The sequence below is a fragment of the Lactuca sativa genome, chromosome 4 (genome assembly GCF_002870075.4).
Source record: "Lactuca sativa cultivar Salinas chromosome 4, Lsat_Salinas_v11, whole genome shotgun sequence".
NCBI lineage: Eukaryota > Viridiplantae > Streptophyta > Magnoliopsida > Asterales > Asteraceae > Lactuca > Lactuca sativa.
The window spans coordinates 232,345,254-232,369,050 of NC_056626.2; the positions used below are offsets into that span (position 1 = coordinate 232,345,254).

Here is a 23,797-nt window from a genome sequence, read left to right on the forward strand (position 1 = left end):
GGGTTGTTACATCATCCCCCCGTTAAACGGAATTTCGTCCCGAAATTTAATACAAGGTAAGAGTTTTAGGGGCTGAGGAAGAGATGCGGATACTTCTGTAGCATTTGGTCTTCCCGTTCCCATGTGAATTCGGGTCCTCTCTTAGCATTCCATCGAACTTTTACCATTGGAATGCGACTCTGTTTGGTCCTTTTAACTTCCCTATCCATGATCTCGACGGGTTCTTCCACAAAGTTGAGATTTTCGTTTAACGCGATTTCATCGAGTGGGATTACAAGTGTTTCGTCGGACAAACACTTTTTCAGGTTCGACACGTGGAATACAGGATGTACTTTGTTAAGCTCGATTGGAAGTTGGAGTTTGTAGGCCACTGGACCAACTCTCGAAATGATTTCGAAGGGTCCAATGTACCTGGGGTTTAGCTTTCCACGCTTCCCAAAGCGTATCATGCCTTTCCAGGGTGAGACCTTCAGTAGCACACGGTCGCCAATCTGGAATTCCAAGGGTTTACGTCTCCTGTCGGCATAGCTCTTTTGTCTATCCCTTGAGGACTTCAGTCGTTCTCGTATTTGCACGATCTTTTCGGTAGTCTCTCTGATGATCTCTGGGCCAGTAAGGGTGCTCTTAGTGACTAGACCTTTTGCCAATTGGGTGTCGCCCACTTCCGTCCAGCACAGGGGTGATCTGCACTTACGGCCGTAAAGGGCTTCGAACGGAGCGGTCTTGATACTAGTATGATAACTATTGTTATAAGAGAACTCGACCAAAGGCAAGTGAATATCCCATGCCTTGCCAAAGTCGATTACACATGCTCGCAACATGTCTTCCAAGGTTTGGATCGTCCTCTCACTCTGTCCGTCAGTTTGAGGGTGGTATGCTGTACTCATGTCCAACCTTGTTCCCATGGATTTTTGCAGTGATTGCCAAAATCTGGAAGTGAACCTGCTGTCTCTATCTGAGATGATGGACATTGGTACTCCATGAAGTCGTACGATCTCCCGGATGTAGGTTCTTGATAGTTTTTCCATCCTATCGGTTTCCTTGATAGGTAAGAAATGGGCTGATTTGGTTAATCTGTCGACGATTACCCAAATAGTATCTTGGCCACTCTGAGTTTTGGGCAGTTTGGTTATGAAGTCCATGGAAATCTGCTCCCATTTCCACTCAGGTATATTAGGTTGTTGGAGTAGGCCTGAGGGTTTTTGGTGTTCTATTTTTATTTTGGCGCAAGTTAAACACTTGCCCACGTACGTAGCGATCTCCGCTTTCATGTTTGGCCACCAGTAGAGTTGCTTGAGATCTAGATACATTTTGTCTGACCCTGGGTGTATGGAGTATGGGGTCCTGTGTGCCTCGCTCATAACTACCTCTCTGAATCCCCCAAACTTTGGTGTCCAGATCCGGTTCATGAGGTAGCGTGCTCCGTCACTCTTGATTTCTAAGTTCTTGTCCATTCCTCTAAGGGCCTCACCTGCCACGTTTTCGGGTTTCAAGGCCTCTAATTGAGCTTCCTTGACTTGCGTTGATAGGTGCGAATGGATCGACATAGCTAATGACTTCACTCTCCGGCCTGAGTACTCCTTTCGACTAAGGGCATCGGCTACGACGTTTGCCTTTCCCGGATGATAGCGAATATCGCATTCGTAATCACTGAGTAGCTCGACCCATCGCCGTTGTCTCATGTTGAGCTCCTTCTGATCGAAAATGTGTTGTAAGCTCTTGTGGTCGGTAAAGATAGTGCTCTTCGTCCCATACAAGTAATGTCTCCAGATCTTCAGGGCAAACACTACTGCTCCTAGCTCAAGATCGTGGGTCGTGTAGTTAACCTCATGTGTTTTCAACTGTCTCGAGGCGTAGGCGATGACCTTACCTCGCTGCATCAGAACACATCCGAGTCCTTGGTTTGATGCATCGCAATAAACTACGAAGTCTTCTATTCCTTCAGGAAGGGATAGTATTGGTGCGGTGCACAAGGCTCGTTTGAGCGTTTGGAACGCTCTTTCTTGTTTCTCTTCCCAGTCAAAGGCCACACCTTTCTGGGTTAGGGTTGGAAGAGGCTTCGCTATTCGTGAGAAGTTCTGAATGAACCTGCGGTAGTAGCCAGCGAGACCTAGAAATTGGCGAATTTCTGTAGGAGTCTTCGGTGCTGACCAGTTCTCAATGGCCTTAATTTTGGATGGGTCCACGTGGATTCCCTCTTCGCTTACCACGTGTCCTAAGAATTCGACTCTTCGGATCCAAAATTCACATTTCGAGAACTTCGCATAAAGTTTCTCTTTTCGTAATATCCCTAGAACTTGTCGCAGATGATCGCCATGCTCTTTCTTACTTCGGGAGTAGATCAGGATGTCGTCAATGAAAACGATGACGAACTGATCCAAGTAAGGTCGGCATACTCTATTCATCAGATCCATGAAGACTGCGGGCGCATTGGTCAATCCGAATGGCATCACCACGAACTCGTAATGTCCGTAACGAGTTCGGAAGGCGGTCTTCGGCACATCCTCCTCTAGCACTCGTAACTGGTGATACCCGGACCTCAGATCAATCTTAGAAAAATAGTTCGCCCCTTGCAGTTGGTCGAATAGATCATCTATGCGCGGTAGAGGATAACGATTCTTGACCGTCAGTTTGTTGAGTTCTCTGTAGTCGATGCACATTCTGAACGATCCATCTTTCTTTTTCACAAACAACACGGGTGCTCCCCATGGTGAGAAGCTCGGTCTGATGAATCCTTTTCCCAGTAGTTCATTCAGTTGACTGGATAGCTCCTGCATCTCTGCCGGGGCTAATCGATAGGGTGCTTTGGCTACTGGGATAGCTCCGGGAATCAGATCGATTCTGAATTCGACTTGTCTTACGGGTGGTATCCCTGGAAGGTCCTCGGGAAACACATCGGGAAAATCGCATACGTCGGGCACATCCTTGATGTCCCGGACTTCGCGTTTCACGTCTACAACATGTGCAAGAAATGCGTGACACTCCTTTCGTAAGTGCTTCTGAGCTTGGATACTTGAGATGATTCTAAGAGTGGTACTAGGTTTGTCGCCCAAGACGAGGAAAGTTTCGCCGGTTGGCAGATTAAGGCGAACGGCCTTATCGTAACATAGAATGTCCGCACGATGTGAACTCAGCCAATCCATGCCAATGATGACATCGAAACACTTAATCGAGACTGGCATGAGGTTGATTTGAAAGGGATTATCGTTTAGAGTTAGGGTGCAGTTTAAGTATATCTCTTTAGTGCTTTCAGTTTTCCCGTTGGCCATTTCTACTATGAACGGTTCACTTAATGATTGTGGTAATGGTTTTAGCATGCTTTTAAAGTCGTGACTCACAAAACTCCTTTCCGCTCCACTATCAAACAAAATGCATGCATACGAGTTATCGAGAAGAAACGTACCCGTAACAACAGTAGGGTCCGCAATGGCTTCATCTTGTCCCATTGCGAAAACTCGGCCTCTCCCGCCGATATTCCTGTTGTTTGCCTTCGGGCAGTCCTTGCGGTAGTGCCCTGTGCTCCCGCACTCAAAGCAAGCGCGGCTTACTCCGGTATTAGCAGTGGGGGCGGATTGTTGGGTTGGCTCCTTGCAATAGCGGGCTGTATGACCCTTCTTATTGCACCTGGTGCATTGAAGGCCATGACAGAGACCGTGATGGTGGAAGTTGCACTGGTTACATTTCGGTAGCTTTCCATTGTATGAACTTGTGGGGGCAGAGTTGGTAGGAACAGTAATGGCGTGGGTCGCTATCACTTGTTGTTTCTTGGGGTTCTCCTGGAGGATTTGTCCCCTCCTCTTGTTCCAAGGCCTACTCTGTCCCTGAGCCTCCCTAGGTGGATTTGCGGCTGTTGTGATGGTACTCTGTTTCGCTCCGTGATCGATGAGTCGTTGCGCCAGGCGTTTAGCGTTGTTGTAGGTGATAGGGTTGGAGGCTAGGACATGCCCTTGAATCTGGGGTGACAACCCCCAAATGTACCTTTCGACCTTCTTTGATTCTGGGTTGACCATGGTAGGGCACAAAGCAGCGAGATCGTTGAACCTAGCGGTGTAAGCGACTAGGTCAGACCCGACCATTTTCAAATTCCAGAGTTCTTGCTCAAGCTTTTGCACTTCACCCCTTGGGCAGTATTCTTCCAGTAGTAGTACCTTCAGTTCTTCCCAACTCGTGGTGTTAGCGACAGTGAGTGTCACTGAGTTCACATGGCTTTTCCACCAAGTGAGGGCTCGATCTATGAAGGTGCAAGCAGCGAACTTAACCTTGCTTGTTTCTTGGCACGAGCAGATCTCGAAGACCGTTTCGGTCTTTTCGAACCATTGCATTAGTGCGATGACTCCTCCTGTTCCATTAAAAGTTTTTGGTTTAGCGTTAGAGAACTCCTTGTAAGTACATTCTCTTCCTTGGCCATGACCAGTGCCATGATTTGGATGATTTGTGCTGCTTCCCGCCCCTCCATTCCCTTGGGAGTTTATTTGCGAGAGGGCTGCGGTTACCGCTGCTGTGATAGCAGCCTGAACCATGGCCGGATCATAAGCTGGTGGTGGAGGTGGTGGTGGTGCCGTGCCCGGCCTGGGCCTTAAGTTTGGACGAGGAGGCATCTTGCTGCCAAAAGAAAAATATGGAAGAAAATTATAAGTTTTGGCAGTTCAAAGTTGAATGATATTGAGTTAGCTGCCTTAAATAGATTAAGAATTTGGTTTGATCAACAATGGGTTTTGAGCTTGATTTATTAATAACGTTTGAATGGATGCACTTATGAGTTGAACGGAATACACATATTGAAAATCAGAGAAGGGGGGGGGGGTATGCCCCATATATATAAAACATATAGTCGTGTTACATCCGAGTTTAGACAAAACTTTTTGACCTTTCTAAAGGTCTCCGATTACAGAAAGTTTCAACGAAAAGGAAATTCTTATCCGAAGTCCTAATTTATAACAAAATTTGAAATCCTGGCAGGCACTACTTGCGACGTAGGTTGCGCTTGGAGCTTGACTCCGCATCTGATTGCTTCGATTCCATTAGGCGTCGATCAAAAGCGGCTTGTTGCTCCCTTAACTCGGCTAGGGCTGCAATTACCTGTGCCTGAAATGCCTCAGACTGGAGTTGGACATTATCTTGTATCTTGTCCAGTCTACGGATATCGGAAGTGTGAACCTGCACTTCCACGTTGATATTCCGGAGTCGGCTTGCTTGTACCCCGGACTGATAGGACTGATTGGCTAACTTACCAACCATTACCGGGAGTGCTCGATCAGCCGAACTGCCACCGCGGATATCGTAGAAGTCCTGACACATGCCGTAGGGAGGGCGTATGCCTTGTTGTTGGCTCCAATGATGTAGGTGACTTCCCCAGACGGGAGTGGGTCCTTGGAAGTTCCTCACATGGACAGGAGGTTGAATGGGTGGTGGATCGATCACTTCAGGTTCTGAGTCAGTACCGGAGTCATCACCCAATTCTATGGGTTCCTCATCCTCTTCTGGATCATCTTCGATCCATCCTCCGTTGCCTTGGTTGGGAAAGTAGGGGTCATTGGGGTGGTGAAATCCAGCCATTTGACTGTACGAGAAATAGGGTCATAAGAATTGAATAAAGTCGGAACATGCACAACATGTAAGTTAGTTTAAATAGCAATTACTCCTATAGCATTTAAATTATTGTGTTTGATTCTAATAACGGTTTGGTAAGTTTTTAAAATTTGTTGTCCACTGCAGACACCCCTCGGCACACGTTAGTCGGCTCTCGGACAAATATAGTTGATCAGGCTATATCCTTCCCAGTTCCGATTACATGTCCCAAGGCGTACCTGTACTGCACAACTCATTAATAATACTTCTAATATGGTACGATGTGGAACTGTTATTTATTACTAAATGAATGCATGCTTACTTACAAAAACTAAATAGATTAAATTTTTAAAAGCATGACTCTTCTCAGAGTGTTTTTGCCCAGTTGAGTTTATAGTTGTATAAAAAAAATGGTTTTGATATACTTAATTCACTATAAACGAAGCTCTGATACCAATCTGTCACACCCCCAAACCTGAACGGCGGAATCGTTCGGGGGCGGAGGACATCATATTCAGTATCATAACAGTTCATAGAAAGGAAAGTACACACCACCATAATATAAATATGTTTGAAAAGTTTACATGATTGTAGGTGTTACATGTTTGCAAAAGAAATCAAATATAAAATGGTGATCCAAAATATGTTACTAACGCCAATGCGTTAGTCTTCAGAAGTAGTTGCTACCTGGCTAGCGGTTTCCTGTGAATACAAGTTATTTCAAAGAAAAAGTGTCAACATTTAAGTTGGTGAGTTCATAAGTAGTGTTTTGAGAAGATGTATGCCATTCGAAAGTGTTTGCATGTTTTCCAGAAAAACCCTTATTTTCTTATAAAAGTATGCAATGCATATGAATGTTCGTGATGTAAATTGCAACTAATTGTACCGAGAAAATCCCTTATTTTCCTATTAGTTGTTTGGTTTGTATACAGGAAAAACCCTTATTTCCCTGACATAACTGGCAGTCTCTAAGACCGAAAATCGCAAGCAAGCGACGTGCTTGTAAGTTGTGTCATAGTTTTACATAGTAAAGCTATACGAAGATCGCACTTTTTAGATGAAGAATAGTTTTAATGACTACTCGTTCATAAAAGCATAATACCATAATAATTGTATATCCGATGAGTTTTATAACCATACTAAACATAATATGCCTGTAGCGACGTTCTTCAGGCGTCGTAGCGTTATGACAAATTGTCACCCCAAAAGACGGACTGTAGCTAACAGTCAGGGCGCGAGATCTTGACTTCCCGTATAGATCTATACACATTTGACACGTTCTCCGAACGGGAGACTCTGGTTATAGACAGGACTTGTAGTGATACCTTTTATCAAAAAGGCAGTGTTTGAAGATGTACACGTCTCATGGATTCTCAACTAAGTCTGTATTAAAGTAATAGTTTTGTATGCAAAGATCATCCTTTCTCACAAAGTTTTGACAATGCATAAATCATAAGTTTTTTTTTAAAATGTATTAAAACGGTTTAACAACGAAGGATACTTTGGAATTTCTAAATACTTTGTATAAATCTAGTGCATGCAAAGTATGACAAGAGTTTTCACATAGTAGTAATAAATCACAAGTGATTCATTTGATAAAAACGAGTAAAGTGAAATTTTTGATGTAGAAGACAAGTTTGTAAACAAAACATATATATGTATATGGTTATATATATGTATACGTTTTAAAAGATGATTTGGTATGTTTCGTAATTGTTGTTCATATTCTTAAGTTTTTATTAGAAACTTTGCATGAAATAATCCTTAAGTTTGATACTAAAGACCTTTTTGTACTTATCACTTTTGTAAAAATGGTAATTAAACATATTTAAATGATTGTGTTTTAACTTCCTTAATGTATAAACATTGCTTAAAAATGTTAGAAGGTGTTAATAAATCTATAAACACTTTTGACAGTTTTACCCTTTACTGTCCCTGTTTTTAGAAAATTCATAGAAAAATCATCGTAAGTCAAAAACTGAATCCGTCATATCTGAGAGTTTATAAAATGAGTGTACTTTGTTCCCAATTTTTATTATGATTTTTAGTGGTCTCAAACTAGTGTGAAAATGAACATCTTCACAGACTGGTCCGAAATCACTTCTGAAATGACAGGCAGTTTTATAAAAATCGCCATAAATTGTAGAAAAATCGTATGAACGCGTGCGAGTAGTCCTTAGAAAGGTATAAACTTGAACTATTTGCATATTGTACAGTTTTGAAATATATTAAGTTTAAGATGGTCAAAACAGTCCGTGAACAGGAGTCAACTTTTCTGTAGAAAGCTGTCATTTAAATTTAAGTTATGTTTAGTGTTCTAACTTGTATTCCCCCCTTAAAACTTGAAGAAAACATGAAAATGTAGGGGTATGAACTCACCTGATAGTTTGAAGATTGTGAGGTGGAAAACCGAGCAGAGTTTCGTCTCGGGAAACTGATTTTTCTTGGGATCCTCGGGAATCTCGGGAGTAGAATCGGCCTTCGGGACTTGAGCCAAAAAGACCAGAGCTTCGGGTTTGAACGGACACGGAAAACGAGGAAATGCTGAGAGAGAGAGAAGAGAAATGAACCCTTTCTTTGGAAACCCTCGCATTCTATTTATAGGAAGGCAAGTCTGCCTCGGTACGCGGGGCGTACGCTCGTACGCGCTGCGTACGCGTACGTCATGCATGACCGAAGCCTCGACTGCCTCGGTTCGGATGGGACGGGTTCTTGGGTTATCGGGTCGGATGGGACGGGTTGCTGGGGAGGTGGGTCGGATGGGACGCCGGGTCGGATGGGACGTCGGATCGGACGGGTCGGACGGGTCGGTTTCCTCGGATATGGCGACGTGGACGATCCGAGGCCAATCCTCTCGGTTACGCGGGGCGTACAGGAGTACGCAGCGCGTACTTCGGAGAAGGACGCTGACTCCTCTTCGGATAATATCCGAATTTTGAATTAAATAATTAATTAATTTATTTAATAAACTTCAAAAATCCATATCTTCTTCATACGAACTCCGTTTTCGATGGTCTTTATATCCACGCGTAGGTGAGACTACGATCTACAACTTTCGTTTAGACTCCGTTGGCAAATTCCAAAATTATTTTTATTATTTATTTTATAACTAATCGTTTTTAAGGAATTTCTTTGAAAAATCATAACTTCCTCATGCGAAGTCAGATTTGGACGTTCTTTTTGTGTATGCTCACGGTTTAATGTTATCTATGACTTTCATTTAGATACCTAAGGCTAAATGTTATCGTATTGAAACTTTGCGTTTTTCGTTTGATCGGTGTTGTCGGTTTTGGCAGAAATCTTAGAATGGTCATAGCTTCTTCGCCATAACTCGGATTTTAGTGTTTCTTTATTTATTTGGAACCTTTAAGACGATATCTACTACATAGCGTACTCCAAATCAGAGCTTTTGAACAATTCATTTATCGATGATATTCCCATTACATTCAAAAGGGGTTACAAGACTCGGTTTATAATGCCCGGGATAACGGGTTGTTACAACCCAAGTGGTGAAACGATATGGATTCATTCAGGGGCAAACTGATCATACGATGTTCACCAAACACTCCCGTGATGGACGGGTTGCAATAATGATTGTCTACGTAGATGATATCATTATAACTGGAGACTACTCAGAGGAAATTAAGGAACTGAAACTCATATTAGGAAGAGAATTTGAAATAAAAGATCTTGGACAACTTAAATACTTTCTTGGTATGGAAATTGCAAGATCAAGAAAGGGCATTTCTGTATCCCAAAGAAAGTACACTCTCGATCTCTTGAAAGAAACTGGTTTATTGGGGTGCAAACCAGCAGGTGTACCAATGGAACCGGGAATTAAATTCCGAACAGAAAGCGAAGATGAACAGGTAGACAAAGGAAGATACCAAAGACTAGTGGGGAAATTAATCTATCTTGCACACACAAGACCGGACATCGGGTTTGCTGTAGGTATGGTAAGCAGGTTCATGAATGCCCCTACAACAAGGCACGTGAAAGCTGTTTTTCAGATTCTCCACTACTTGAAAAAAAATCCTGGATATGGATTATTGTTTAAAAAGACCAGTGAGAGGGGAGTAAACATTTATACAGATGCTGATTGGGGAGGATTTTGTGTAGATGGACGATCAACTTCAGGCTATTGCACGTTTGTGTGGGGCAATCTGGTGACTTGGAGAAGTAAGAAGCAGTCTGTGGTGGCTAGAAGCAGTGCTGAGGTTGAATTCCGAGCAATGTGTCAAGGAATCTGTGAAGGAATATGGTTAAAAAGAATGTTGAAAGAACTAAAACTTGAGAGTCTTAAGAAAATGACTCTATTCTGTGACAATAAAGCTTCAATTGAAATTGCAAGAAACCCTGTTCATCATGATCGCACAAAACATGTAGAGATTGATCGTCATTTCATTAAAGAAAAATTAGAATCTGGAATTCTAGAGTTGTCCTATGTTCCATTAGACTTCCAAATTGCTGATATTCTCACAAAGGCCCTTCCAAAGAATAAATTCGAAAATATGAAGAGCAAGTTGGATATGATTGATATCCATATCCAACTTGAGGGGGAGTGAAGATTTAGTTATTTTTTCTCATTTATTTCTTTATTTAATCTGGAGGGGTAATGGTGTAATTCTGGTGTTTTAGGGTTAGGGCCGGCCCCTTTTTTTTCTATATATATTTTTCTTTCTTTCAGTGGTTCAATTAAGTTGTTACAATGATGAATAAAAGATACGTGAGTATTCTCTCCATCTCTTCCGTGTTCTACAGTAGTCACTGAATTCATTAATGGTTAAGGTAGTTACTCCCTAACCATCACCTTGAAAAGGTACTGATACGACTCGCCGATTTGGTTGAGTTATCGGCTAATTAGTAATTATCTTTTTATCATTTATTTAGTTCCATCTTTATTTAAATTAATATGTCACACCCCCGAACCGGACGGCGGAAACGTCCGAGGGCTCTTGTGACTCAAATTGAATACCATCACAATGAATATACATGAATCATAACATAATTCATCACCATGCATTGAAATATTACAACTGAAATCGTTTACATTCAGTACATTGTTTTAGACGTTACAATTTCATAACATAAACCATTCGATAGTAAATCTAAGCAAAACACCATGACATTACTTGGTACTTATTCTTCAGTTTACCTGTTACTTGAGAATACAAGTTATTTTGAAAACGGTCAACATAAAAATGTTGGTGCGTTCATAAGCATGTTTGTGAAAATGATTTGTATAACTTTGAAAACCACCAGAAAATCCGATATTTTCTGAAAAGAGTATTGTTTATAAAAAGTGTGAAGATCCGTAAGTATGCTTGTCGATTCTTGTAAACGTGTATAATTGTTGAACTTTGTATACATCACATAGATAAAAGTGTTGAACTTCCCGGGAAACCCGATGTTTTCCTCATACATAAAATTTCGTGTCTTATTTATTGTTGTACCGATACGACGATTGTTTTCGATAATTCCAGGTGACATTGGATTAATTATGGGTTGTGAGTCGTTATAATCACGCATTAATGAAAATGACTAGTTTATAACTACCAAATACAAACGATCCCTTAGGCGTCGTCCGTACTACTCACTTATACCAACCACCCTGACTTCTCTTGATTTACGCCACGAATTTGTCTACTCGATATTTCCAGGTGATATTGGATTAATTATGGGTTGTGAGTCGTTATAATCACGCATTAATGAAAATGACTAGTTTATAACTACCAAATACAAACGATCCCTTAGGCGTCGTCCGTACTACTCACTTAATCCAACCACCCTGACTTCTCATAGCCCCACAACCGAGGAGAAAGGAGGGTACGAAGCCCCCGTTATTTCCATAAGTCGTTCAAGGCTATCGGGAATGCGAAAGGCACTTGGCCCGACTCGCATTTGACTTCTCGACTTTGCTAGCGGTACCAATGGACCCTTGGGGCCCAACAGCACAATAAAGCTATTGAAAGTCCTTTTACATGGAATTAGGTCATAGAAGGCCCAATAACATGTAAGCGCGTTCCTTTCGGGCCTAAAGATCATGTTATTGGGCTAGCTAGGCCCAACAAGCACGATTTGAAACTTTCAAGCCCAAAGATTGAATATTGACTTCTCGTAAATTTCGCGTGTTTATTGAAATACTATTGTTTATTGATTTTTGATTCGTTATTGATTCGAGACCGAATCAATTCGTTTGGTAACAATATTGGTGTTGAAAGTGTATTTGTTATTACGTTTCGTCGATAGTCGTGGTGCTCATATTTTATCTTAAGGGATTTATTTGTTTAAAAATAAGAGTTTACCTTTTTATGACCCTTCTTGGATAAAATTTACACTTTTAATCCTTTATATAAAAGAATTTCCATTTTAGTCCTTAAACCATTTTTCTTGACACTTTAGTATCAAAACTTATTGAAAAGACATTTTCAGCCCAGATTTACTTGATAAACAGCTTAAGTCCTTCAAAAATGAAGTTTTCTCGATTGGAACCCCCATTTTCGCAAACTTTACAGTTTTGGCCCAAAATGGAAAATTTTTGCATTTTTGATCCCTTTTGACTTTGAAAAACATTTTTGACCTTTGAAATAGTTTTAATACACTTGTAATCCCCTGTTTTACAGAAAATTGCATTTTCAGCCCTCAATTTCAAAAATCTCGCAATTTGGGGCTTATTGGGCCGAAAAGCCCAATTTAGCCCATTATGTTCAAAATTTACATTTTAAGCCCCTCAAAAGTGTTGATATTCAGAAAAATTATATTAGAAACTGTTTGGACCCTTTTCAACCTCCAAAAATTATCATTTGTCGTTTTGGGCCCTTAGTTTTGTATTTTTGACAATTTGAGCCCAAAAATGGGTTTTATGTCCAAAAATGTTCATCCTAACCAAATAAACTATTTTTCTAGACTTGATTAGTGTAAAATGGTATAAGTTATGTTTATTTCATTCCTCATGTTGTAGATCTCAGTTTTTAGGTACTTTTTGGCTAACATATTCATCATAAAACACATAAAATCATACATACAAGCATAAAAATCACACAAGGCATACATTTACTCATAGATCTACACATTTGCTTGTTTTCTCCCCCACAAAAACTCATAAAAACCGAAAAAGAGGGGTATGAAGCTCACCTTGGGGTTTGGAAGTCGGTTTTGATGAAGATGTGAAGAGATCTCGGCCCTAGATGTGTTATGGAGATGATTTTCGAGCTCTAAGGTGCTATAAGAGTATGATTCACGAACACATGGGTGTAAGAGGATTAAATGAGTTTAAAGATGAAGTATGACACTTGGATTTGCAAGATCTTACCACAAAATGAAGCTTGAAGTGATTCTCTTGAAGATCTTCCTTATACTCACGGTTTTCTTGAGGAGAGTGGATGGAGGAGTGTTAGATGATCTAGAGAAGTATTGTTGAGTTTGAAGAGAGAGGGAGGTTGGAGAAATGAGGGTGTGGCCGAGAATTAGAGTGAGATAGTGAGAGACATAGAGTGAATTATGGTGGTGTGATAGGTGCATGGATACATGCATTCTTGCATGGATATCCATCATATAAAAGTTAGGTGTCATTTGTTGGATATTTCTTCATTTCTTTTTTTGTCTAATATGCATAATTATCTCTATTGGGCCGAGATTTGGGCCAAGGGAATAAGAATGAAATGGTTTGGGCTCAACCTTGGCCTTGTTGGAATTTTTTAAGAAGTCTAACAATATTTTCGGCCCATTGGGCCTTTATGAAAGTCCACGGTCCAAGATGGCATAATAGAATGCATTTATGGCTTATTAGAGTTAATTGGATTAGTTATGGCCCAATAAGGCCCATTAGAAATAAGATGGATCATTTTAGGCCCGAATGGCCCAAAATGTTATAGATTGATAAATTGATAATTTATTGGTCCCTTAGGCCCAATAAGAGAATCCTAGTTCATAAGGAACTTGAATCGGGATTTTTATAGTTTCAAACTCTTTGTTGAACATGAGAGATATATTTGAAGGGGTATATACTATGATATTTGTTTAGAGTACCAATCATTATATTGGTTGAATGATTATATGAAAGTAGAATTTCCTAGCAAAAATGCTAGTTGTGACATAATAGTTATCTTTTATTAGTAGTTATCCTTTTATTTTGTAGTAGGATTAGTTGTTGAACACAATTTATTGGACTTTAGGATCGGTTCATTGATTATGGAATAAACTTTTCGAGTCTTAGACTTTTGGCGACCCCTATTTCTCGTTTAATTTTCTATAAGTCAATAAAATTACTTGTCGGTTGAATTATAGTGTCACATTTTTCCTAATTATTGTGTTTTTCAAGATCCTTCAACAAAGCAAATAATTAGTAGAGCACGAGAATCTAGTGGAAGTTATGTATTTGAACCCGAGGTGCCGAAATCCCTAGTAGGACTGATGTCGTTATCTCTGTTTACATTACATTGTCTTTTAGGTCACCCACCTCTTCAAAGTTAGAAAGAAATTATATCCCCAATTTAGACATCCGTCATCCCTAAATTGTGAGTCATGTCAGTTTGTTAAGTATCAATGTGTTTAGTTGAGCCCTAGAGTTAAATGAGTTGCATCCCTATTTGATCTGTTTCACTTTGATGTACGGTGTCCTTGTCCTTTTACTTTTAAAACCGATTTCAAGTATTTTGTGAATTTTGTGGATGATTATTCTCGTGTTAATTAGCTATATCCGATGAAAATCACTCTAAGGTAGTCACCCATTTTAGTTAATTTGTTTCTGAGATTAAAACACAATTTATTATGTGTGGAAACTTTGCATAGTGATAGTGTAAAAGAATATGTGTATGAAACCTTTCGGTCTTACATGCTTCAATAAGGTATTCTTAATGAATCTTTTAGTGTTGATACACCTACCCAAAAATGGAGTCATAGAACGAAAAAATTACCACATTCTTAAACTAGTTAGAACACTATTATTTCAAATGTGTGATCTAAAATGATAGACCATGGTCCATTCTTGAATAAAAACTGATAATGAAACGGTGAACCGATACGATAGATTAGGGTTTTCCCATTCATTCGAGCGGAACATACTCTCCAAGAAGAACAAAGTTCTTTATACAAATTAATTCTTAGCTACTAAACAAAAATCTCAAGAGGGAAATAAATAAAAGACATGACTCAGGGGTAGGGATGAGCATTTGAACCGAAAACCCGAACTGACCCAAACCAAATTAGGACCAAATAAGTCATACGAGTCGGTTCTCGGGTATGTATTTTAGGCTTATTCGGTTGGTTATCAGGTTGTTCGGTCCGAGTTACCTGAATAATAGTTTAATCGGGCCAAAAGGATCGACCCGGAAATCAAATAGTCACTTAATTGATCACCTCTTGGGTTACCCGAATTTCTACCATGGTGTCCGAGGTGGTGTTTAGTACAAGTGGGCGGATACTAGATCCATATCGAACAAATTTATCTGCAAAGATACTAGAAGCTTTGGTTTGCATCCAAGATTGGGTACGAAAATCAAGAAAGTCAGTTGTGGACAACATTGATGAAGTTTTGAAAGATGATGACATCGCGAAAGATTTGGAAAGACACTATAAACAATGGAGGTGGAAAGAGAAAACAACCGATCAATATTCCGAATAGTTAATTTGTATTTGGTCTCATTGGTTTCCTAGAATATCAAGTTTAGTCTCTAACTTTTTTTTTTCAGTCTCGTGAAAGGTCCAAGTGGTTTAAGTTTTGCATAGATGGTCCCTATGGTTTCATTTTATTGCAAATTTAATCTAAAACTACTATTTTACCCCTAAATAAATATTTTATTAGTTTTGGTTTTCTATATTTTAATTTTAATCAATTAAAATAACCCATTTTAATTGAAACTCCCACCCTTTTTTTCACAACCCCCACCCCTATCAGCTTTATCTTCCCATCGGCTTTATCTTTCCCTTCTCACCCTTCTATCGATTAATGTTAGTGATGAGATTTAAAACAAAAAACCAGACCGGAACCGGTATATGTAGAACCGGTCCAGTTTTTAGGTTTAAAGAATGTCTTTATTCGGGTTTCGAGTCCTTCGGGTCCGGCTAAACTGGGTTTAAAAACTGGAACCAGTGTTAGGAACCGAAACCAGCTTTAGGGTCTAGAACCGGTTTCTGTGAAAAGTTTAAAACATGCATATCTCATTCGTTTGGAATCGAATTGGTAGAAGGTCTTTTTCAAAGTGTAATTTATAGTTTGTACATGATTTTAGACTATAATTTCATCATTTTTGATTTCATATTCATTGACTTACAGTCTCTTAAAGTCGGGATATCTAATTCGTTTGAAGTCTGATTATCATGAGGCTTTTTCCAACGTATAGTTTAGAGTTTGTACATGATTTTAGACTATAATTTTGTCATTTTTTTTTTGATATTCAATGACTTACAGTTTATCAATGTCGAGATATCAAAGCTGAAAATTTTCAAAGTTCAACCCACTAAGGGCGTGTTTGACATAAGTAGTTGTTAACTGGTAGCGGGTAGCTAATAGCTGGTAGTAGGAAGCTGTAACTTTTATTTGTTATATGAGTGTTTGACAATAGTAGTTGGAAACTTTTGAAATATATAAAATTACATAAAAGGATAATTGATTAAATATATATATATATATATATATATATATATATATATATATATATATATATATTTTAAGGATAATTATGGAAATTGATTTCAAAAGCTTAGTAGCTTTTTGTTAAACGCTACATGAAGTAGCTTTTAGAATTGAAGTCTTTTGTTTAAATTAAAAGCTAAACGCTCGTACTACCAAACGAAGTTTTTTGTTTAAACTATAATGTTTTGTCAAAAGCTAAAAGCTAGAAGCTCCCAAATGCTTTCAAAAGTTCCGTGCCAAACAAGCCCTAAGTAGTTACCAAAAAAAAAAAAAATTTCCTAGGTTTTCATGTTTTTCGGTTCTAGACCCACTTTTATGTTTCCGTGTTTTCTGGTTCTAGACTCTCTTTTCCCGGAACTGGTTCCCATATACCGGTCCGGTTTCCGGTCCTACAAAATCTTGTTAACCATTTTCCGGGTTCAGGTCTATCCGGGTCAGGTTTGGACCTCTTATCATCCCTAGCCGACGACCCACCCTCTTCCTTGCCTTTTTGCCAAAAAATCCCCACAAAAATGTTTTTTTGTTGTGAGTTTAGTCCATTGTTTGTTGTGATTTTGGTTCTCTAGGATTTGACTAGGGTTGAGACAATTATGGTTAAGATCGAGAAGAAAATCCCAGTTTTGATATGTTGGAGGATTGCGATCTGATGGGGTGGTTGGTAAGGCGTTTTGGCAGTGGTGGCTGATTGCTAATGGCCAATTCATAGGTGTGTGTGGAAAGTCATGAGACGATGATGGAGTCAACAAAGAGGAATATTAGTAAGGAAATGAAGTGATTCCGATGTTGTGTCAAAATCGAATTCTTAGAGTTGTCTATAATTACAACCAAAAAACATACATAAGGAGCAAGAGACATATTACACAACCAAAAAACACACATAAGGAGCAAGAAATATATTATGGGGCATGGGTTTTTGCAAGTATCCCGGTGTGGTGGGTGGTGGAATTATAGGTGGTCGGCAAGGGTGGTTGCTGGAAGATTTTGGGTGGCTACGATCTATGCTGGTACACAGTGGAAGAGTATGAAAAAATGGAGGGGTTGATGTTTGAGAGAAAAAAATGGTGGTGGTGGGTCCAACTGGTTTTTAATTTTAATATGTAATTATTTATATATTAAAAACATGTAAATGAGGATAAAATATAAAGAAAAAGATATAAAAGTCATTCAAGAGTGAGGGACCAACCACAATAGAAATTGAAACCACAGGGACCTTCCATGAAACGAAAAAAAAAATTAGGCACTAAACTTGACATTCTTGAAAACCATAGAGATCATTTATGAATATTTTTCCAAATATAATTTGGAATGTGTTTATGCTAAATGGCATGCGTGCCCTTATCTAATTTTCTTATAAAAATTTGTTTTCTATTTGTTTTCTATTAATAATATATAATTTACAAAATAATACTTATATTTTATAAACAATATTTAAAATCATTTTAAAATCTTAGTTTAGGGCATCACACATGAGTTCTTGATTGTTTGCTTCCACTAATAATTAAAATCTTAGTTTAGGGCATAGCACGTGAGTTCTTGATCATTTGCTTCCACTAATCTTTCCACATGCATAAATAAAATGAAAAAAAAAACACAATGCATTATTGAAGTGTGTAGTTTGTAATATGATTATCAATACCAAAGAACAAACAAGACTTAGACTTATTTGCCGTAGACCTGCGAGATACCAAATTGCACCAATATAAAGCAGATCCAATAATAAATCAATCTAAAGTAGGTATAAGTAAGGAACGATAATCATACATATCTAGTAGTTTGAACACAATGCCAAAGTTGCACTATTGAGGATCTAGCCTTGACTTTTTCTCGATGATGACTACGAGGACACCACCCAATTTTGGTTGTGTCAACAAACTATCTAAAATGTGTACAGATATCAGCATAAAATTAATTCCTTGAAACCGAAGAGACATCTTTGATTTGCAATTTTTGGTGAAGGGTTTCTAAGAGGGTTGAATCGGTGTGAGTACATACACCTATCTAGATTAGGTCAAGATGGTATTGATAATCATATAAACCAATCCATTCTACATCTTCTGTTGATAGACCTAGCAATTCTAATTCCTATCCTAACATCAAGAACATCAGTCTTTGAATTAATTATCCCACTTTATTCTCGGTTGATAATCGTACACTTCCTGTTGAGAAGCACGGTAACGATGTTTAATGCATCTCTATGAAAGGGCAAGAGAAAGTTGAATTAATTCTGATGAATGCAGAGAGAACGGAGATGGATCTTGTGATGATGAATTGTTTATGTCGGTGAAAGAGATGGAGAATGCAGATCATAAAACATTTTTTATCCTTAAGGATTTTGTAATTCTATCTAATTTTAAACCAAACAATGTATTTTATAGCATTTTAAATTCAAATGCATTAAAGTCTATTCAAAATTTTTAAAGCAAACAACCCTAAGTCCCTCACGAATGTTTTCCATGGATATACTTATTTTCATAAATATTATAGGTGCTTTTCTCCTATACTCGAAAGATACATTATTTCATGAGATGTCACTTTTTTGGAGAAAATACCTTTCGTTCCGATGACCACCTCCCATAATCAAGGATACAATGATGATTTGTTGGTATATACTATACCTAATCCTGACTTGATTGTAGAGTTTTCCATACCATCTAACTCTAAGATGTCATCGGAGTCTGCAAGGACACCATTGATTCAAGTATATAGTAGGCAACGATGGCCTACGTCAATTGCTGATGTAGTACTACCTTTGTTTGTAGGTTCAACTAATGATGATTCTAATACAACAAATGATTGAGCCCTAACTTGGCAACTTCATCTACAGAAATTTCAGATCTTGATATTTTTATAGCTCTTCAGAAAGGTAAGTATTCATGCACTAACCGTGTTGTGTCATAATTTTCTTATGATAATCTTTCTATATCTTTGATTCTTCTCGTTCATTAGTGGCAATATTAGACTCTATATTGATCCCGAAAATTATAGTGAAGCTTTGGCCCATACTAGATGGTGTGCTAGTATGATTGAAGAAATGAATGCCCTTAGTTATAATGGCATATTGATTAATGGCTCGTTCACACGATTTGCCGAAGGTTATTATCAGACTTATAGAGTAAATTACATGGAGCAACCACCTGGGATTGTTGGGTTTGTTGCTCGGGTGGTGTGGTAAAGTCTAGACTAAAAAAATCTTTGTATGATTCAAAAAAATCTCCTCATGCTTGGTTTGGATGATTTAATTAATACTTTGGTGACTAAGTTTGGATTACAAAGAAGCTCATATGATTATTCGGTTTTCTTTGCTTCATCCACCTCTTGTTTGCATTTTATTTGATGTATATGTCAATGATATAGTGATTACTAAGAGTTATAACACTAGAGATTACAAGGAGTAATAACATTGGGATTAAGAAGTTGAAAGAGTGCATTAGATTTGTGTTTCAAACAAAGATCCTAGGGGACCTTTGAAGTATTTTTTAGGGATTGAGATATCTCGTACTCAAAAATGAATTTGTCCTTCTCAACGAACATATTTTTTAGATGTATTGAATAACTTTAGCTTAATTGATGCAAAGCCTTGTGATTCTCCCATGACACCAAATGTGAAACTGAAATCTAGATGACGGATATCCAAATGAGAACCCACAAAAATACCGAAGAATTTTTGGGAAGTTAAATTATCTTACAATTACTCGGTCGAACATTGCTTTTTCGATGAGTGTTAGTCAATTTATGCCATCACAAGTGCCACACATTGTGATGTTGTCACTCACATCTTAAAATATCTAAAGGGTACTCTGGACATGGTATTTTGTATAAGAATCATGGTCATCATGTGGTAGAAGAGTTTACAAATGCCAAGTACAATGGTGATCCCACAAGTAAGCAGTTAACTACCATCGGGCATTGTGTCTTTGTTGGAGGTAATCCTGTTTCGTGGAAGAGTAAGAAACAAAATGTAGTTTCCCATTAGAATGCACAATACGAGTTTGGAGATATGACACAAGCAACTTACGAACTTGTATGGTTTCATAATCAATTTGATGAGATCGGGATTCCTCAATCAAAACCAATGAACTTATGGTGTGATAACGAGGCCGCCATTCATATCGCCAACTATCTGGTATTTCATGAAAAAACTAAGAACATAAAAGTGTATTATCATTTCACTTGAGAAAATTTAGAAGATGAAATGATTACAACCTTCCATGTTAGGACAGGTCAGCTAGCTAATGTGTTCACAAAAAGTAGAGTTAATTACATATGTAATAATATGGGCTTGATCTATATATATATATATATATATATATATATATATATATATATATATATATATATATATATATATATATATATATGTTCCAGCTTGAGGGGGAGTGTTGAAGTATATAGAGTAGTCAGGCACAATGGACTTGTACGGTTTAGTTCTAGTCGTATACTCGTATTCTCTTTTCTATATACAATTGTGTATTCTTCTTTGTATGATCAACTAATACTAAGTATTTTTAGCATTTTAATCTATGTTTACAGGTTAAATAGCAGATACCTTCACTAAGGTTCTACAAGTTGGTAATTTCAATCGATTAAAGAAAGATTTCCAGCTTAAGGAGAATGTTTAATCATAAACTAGACTAGGCATTCGGGTACTAGTTTGATGAGTAGCTAAGTTAGTTATCCCGTGGTTAATGTAGTCAGTACCATAGTATCACCTTGAAAAGATACAACGGTTATTAGTTGATACATATATATATATATATATATATATATATATATATATATATGTGTGTGTGTGTGTGTGTGTGTGTGTGCGCGCGCGCTATAGACCTTTGTAAATGTTGTTAATATAAATAAAAATAGGTGTTTATAAGATAAGTTTGTTGCCTTTATTTTTTCTAACACCAACGAACACTACACAATTCTCACAAGAATAGGGTAATGGGAGGTGGGATGTAGGATGTAGGCACCCCTATCCTAGGGTAGGCAATTTCCATTAACGACCTTGGATATAAGAAGAAAAACATGAGCCCACAATGAAGAAATAAATAGTGGTGTGAGTATTTTTTTTAGAACGGCAAATCTACTCTACCCTTAAGCTACTCCTAAATCCACCTATGTCCCTAACGTGACTTGAACCCTCGACCTCAAGGAGGGAGGGCAACATCGGATACCGTTAGAATGGAGCAAAGGTAAACAAGTAAATATTGTATGGATATACAAAAAGGGCAAGTAGATATCGGAAATAAAGCATTAAGGCAAGAAGCACATACTAGCAATACGAGATGAAACTAAAGAGGAGATAAGAATAAGACAGCAAAAACACATACCTTGGAAAGCTATTGACTTATGTTTCTACATAAACAATGGGATTAAAAAAGCTCATACGTACCTTGGCCCAAAGAGCCAACTCCACAATATCAATACCCACAACTTTAGGTAGATGACCCATTGCATCTTTGCAGATAGTAAGAATACATACCAAGAGACGATTCCTAAGCATCAAAAATTCAACACATTTACAGACTAACATGTATATCGTATTAAAGGTAAAAGTAAAAGGGAAATGGGTTTAAGTACCTATCATCAAGATTGCGCATGGTCCACTGAATAGGAGCCACTCTTTGGTTTCTAAGATTATCAAAACCCTATTGGCAAATTAATTCATGAAGCAAGTTATATAGCAACCTTAATAAGATGAATGGAAAACTCAGTTTCTTAGATGTTACCAGCATGAATGTGCATCCACTGGGATCAGTAGTTACTACCTCCATCTTCGCAAGACGCTTCAACTTGTATATTTTTGCTTGCTACACATTTAGGGATTTGCATAATTTCAAAGATCATGAATCTCAATCAGCAAAGAGATTCACATTTAATAGAAGTTTTGGTATATACCTCAAGAGCTCCTCCACTAGTATACTTAAAGACACGGAGAAAAGCCTTAGATTTTGCACCTTTATCTTTTGCTGCACAAAGAAAAGGACAATTACAGGAGACTCTAGCCAACCTTTTGTTCTTGTAAGAGGTATTTAGTGCTGAAAAATGATAGGGGAGCTTCCATTTATGCATTATGTTTCTGTTTCTTTCGATGATCATATTCTATATCACATAGATCTATGCCTAATGTTATGTGCATTTTCTCCCCAAAAGGTTCATTAACTACATTAAACTGTTTCAAAGTTTCAAATAACCATTCACCATTTCTGCAAAACTCCATAACATATCTTGAATCACTCTATTTTCTAAGATTATGTAACACCCTTTAGCCTTAAATATAAAATCTAAAGAAAAGTAAGTTATTCCCTCCACTTTTGTTGCGTGATTCACTGCCTTAATCCTTTTTCCATTAAGGACAAAAACATTTATCACTACTACATCAATGTTAACAGTGCATCTTCATTGATTCCTCTTATTTTACAGGTTAAAAACTTCAGTTAAAGACAAAAGAAGAAACAATCTAATAGAGCACATCACCATGAATTGTTTGATCAACATCTTTAACCAAATTCAAAGTTTACAAGAGCTAAAAGGTCCCAAAAGGTATAGATTATAATAAGTCGTGGTAAGAAAACAATTGTTCTAGTTCAATAAAGGGCTTCCGAGTTCCCCAATGCGTTAATCATTAAGGGCCCTAAATCTATCACTATGAAATTGATTTTGATGATTAATGTTCGCAGTTTATAATTCAAATAGTAGATAACCGAAAGAAAGAGGTGGAGAGCTTACTAGAGATGGCAATAACCCTAGGTTTAGCCATCTGACTGCCTTTGCTGCCTATTTTTCCTTTACCCCATGCACCCTTGCTTTTTGCAACACGAATCGACATTATAATCCTCTGTTTCGTGTCAATTGCGGATTCGCAGGCTCGCCGAAGCTCCTTGTCATCGGCGCTTGATTTCGCCATTTCTGCCTAGAAGTCTATTGTTCCTCTCTAAAAACCATAAAGTTTGTTCAAATCTGTCGATTTTTCTCTAAAGATCAAATTCGTAAGACAAATTCATCGGAAACATTGAGATCCGTTTAGAAGCGTCGTCTTCACATCAGAAGAATCATACGACAGATGTACGGATACAAGTTGTCCCTCATCAACTGTTTGTCACTCCATGCACGTATTCGTTGATGGTTTCGATTTAAGTTTAAGTGAATTACTAAAATGTTCCCTAATCTAATCTCTACCTTCAGTTTTGGTCCTTCTATTTTTTTATAAAACCATAAACCAAGAGCTTGTTTGGTACATTGATTTCAAATGAAATTTGATATTCGATAAAAAGTATGTTTGTTGGACAAAATCAAAGGAACCATAATTCTTTAGATTCTATTAAATTTTGAGTATGAAGAAATCGGTCATTTGTTTCGGCTAAATGCAATGATTTTAAATTTCATTTCTTGTGTTTTATTATAAAGATAAAGATAGATTTACACATTCTTTTATATTTTAGTTATATATCTATCACACCTCATACATCCACCTCACCCCTACACCTAAGAGTGTACGCCCACCCCATCTCATACTTACCCCTACCCTTCGACAAATGTGCACATCAAACATAATACAAATTCCATTTGATGTCAACCACATGAATGACATATTCTTATTCC

At 38.0% G+C, this 23,797-nt stretch overlaps 1 protein-coding gene across 1 annotated transcript in view; it reads right to left on the reverse strand.

Moving 5' to 3' along the window:
- Positions 1-23,237, reverse strand: part of LOC111920677 (exocyst complex component SEC3A) — a 38,000-nt gene extending 14,763 nt beyond the window's left edge. Inside the window, exons 1-5 of the mRNA XM_052770536.1 lie at positions 22,925-23,237; positions 22,094-22,164; positions 21,925-22,005; positions 21,776-21,843; positions 21,588-21,690 (exon numbers count right to left, since the gene is read on the reverse strand). Coding sequence (XP_052626496.1) covers positions 21,588-21,690; positions 21,776-21,843; positions 21,925-22,005; positions 22,094-22,164; positions 22,925-23,102 — 501 coding nt within the window. The 5' untranslated portion in view covers positions 23,103-23,237. The remainder of the gene's footprint in view (positions 1-21,587; positions 21,691-21,775; positions 21,844-21,924; positions 22,006-22,093; positions 22,165-22,924) is intronic.
- Between the last annotated feature and the right edge of the window lie 560 nt (positions 23,238-23,797).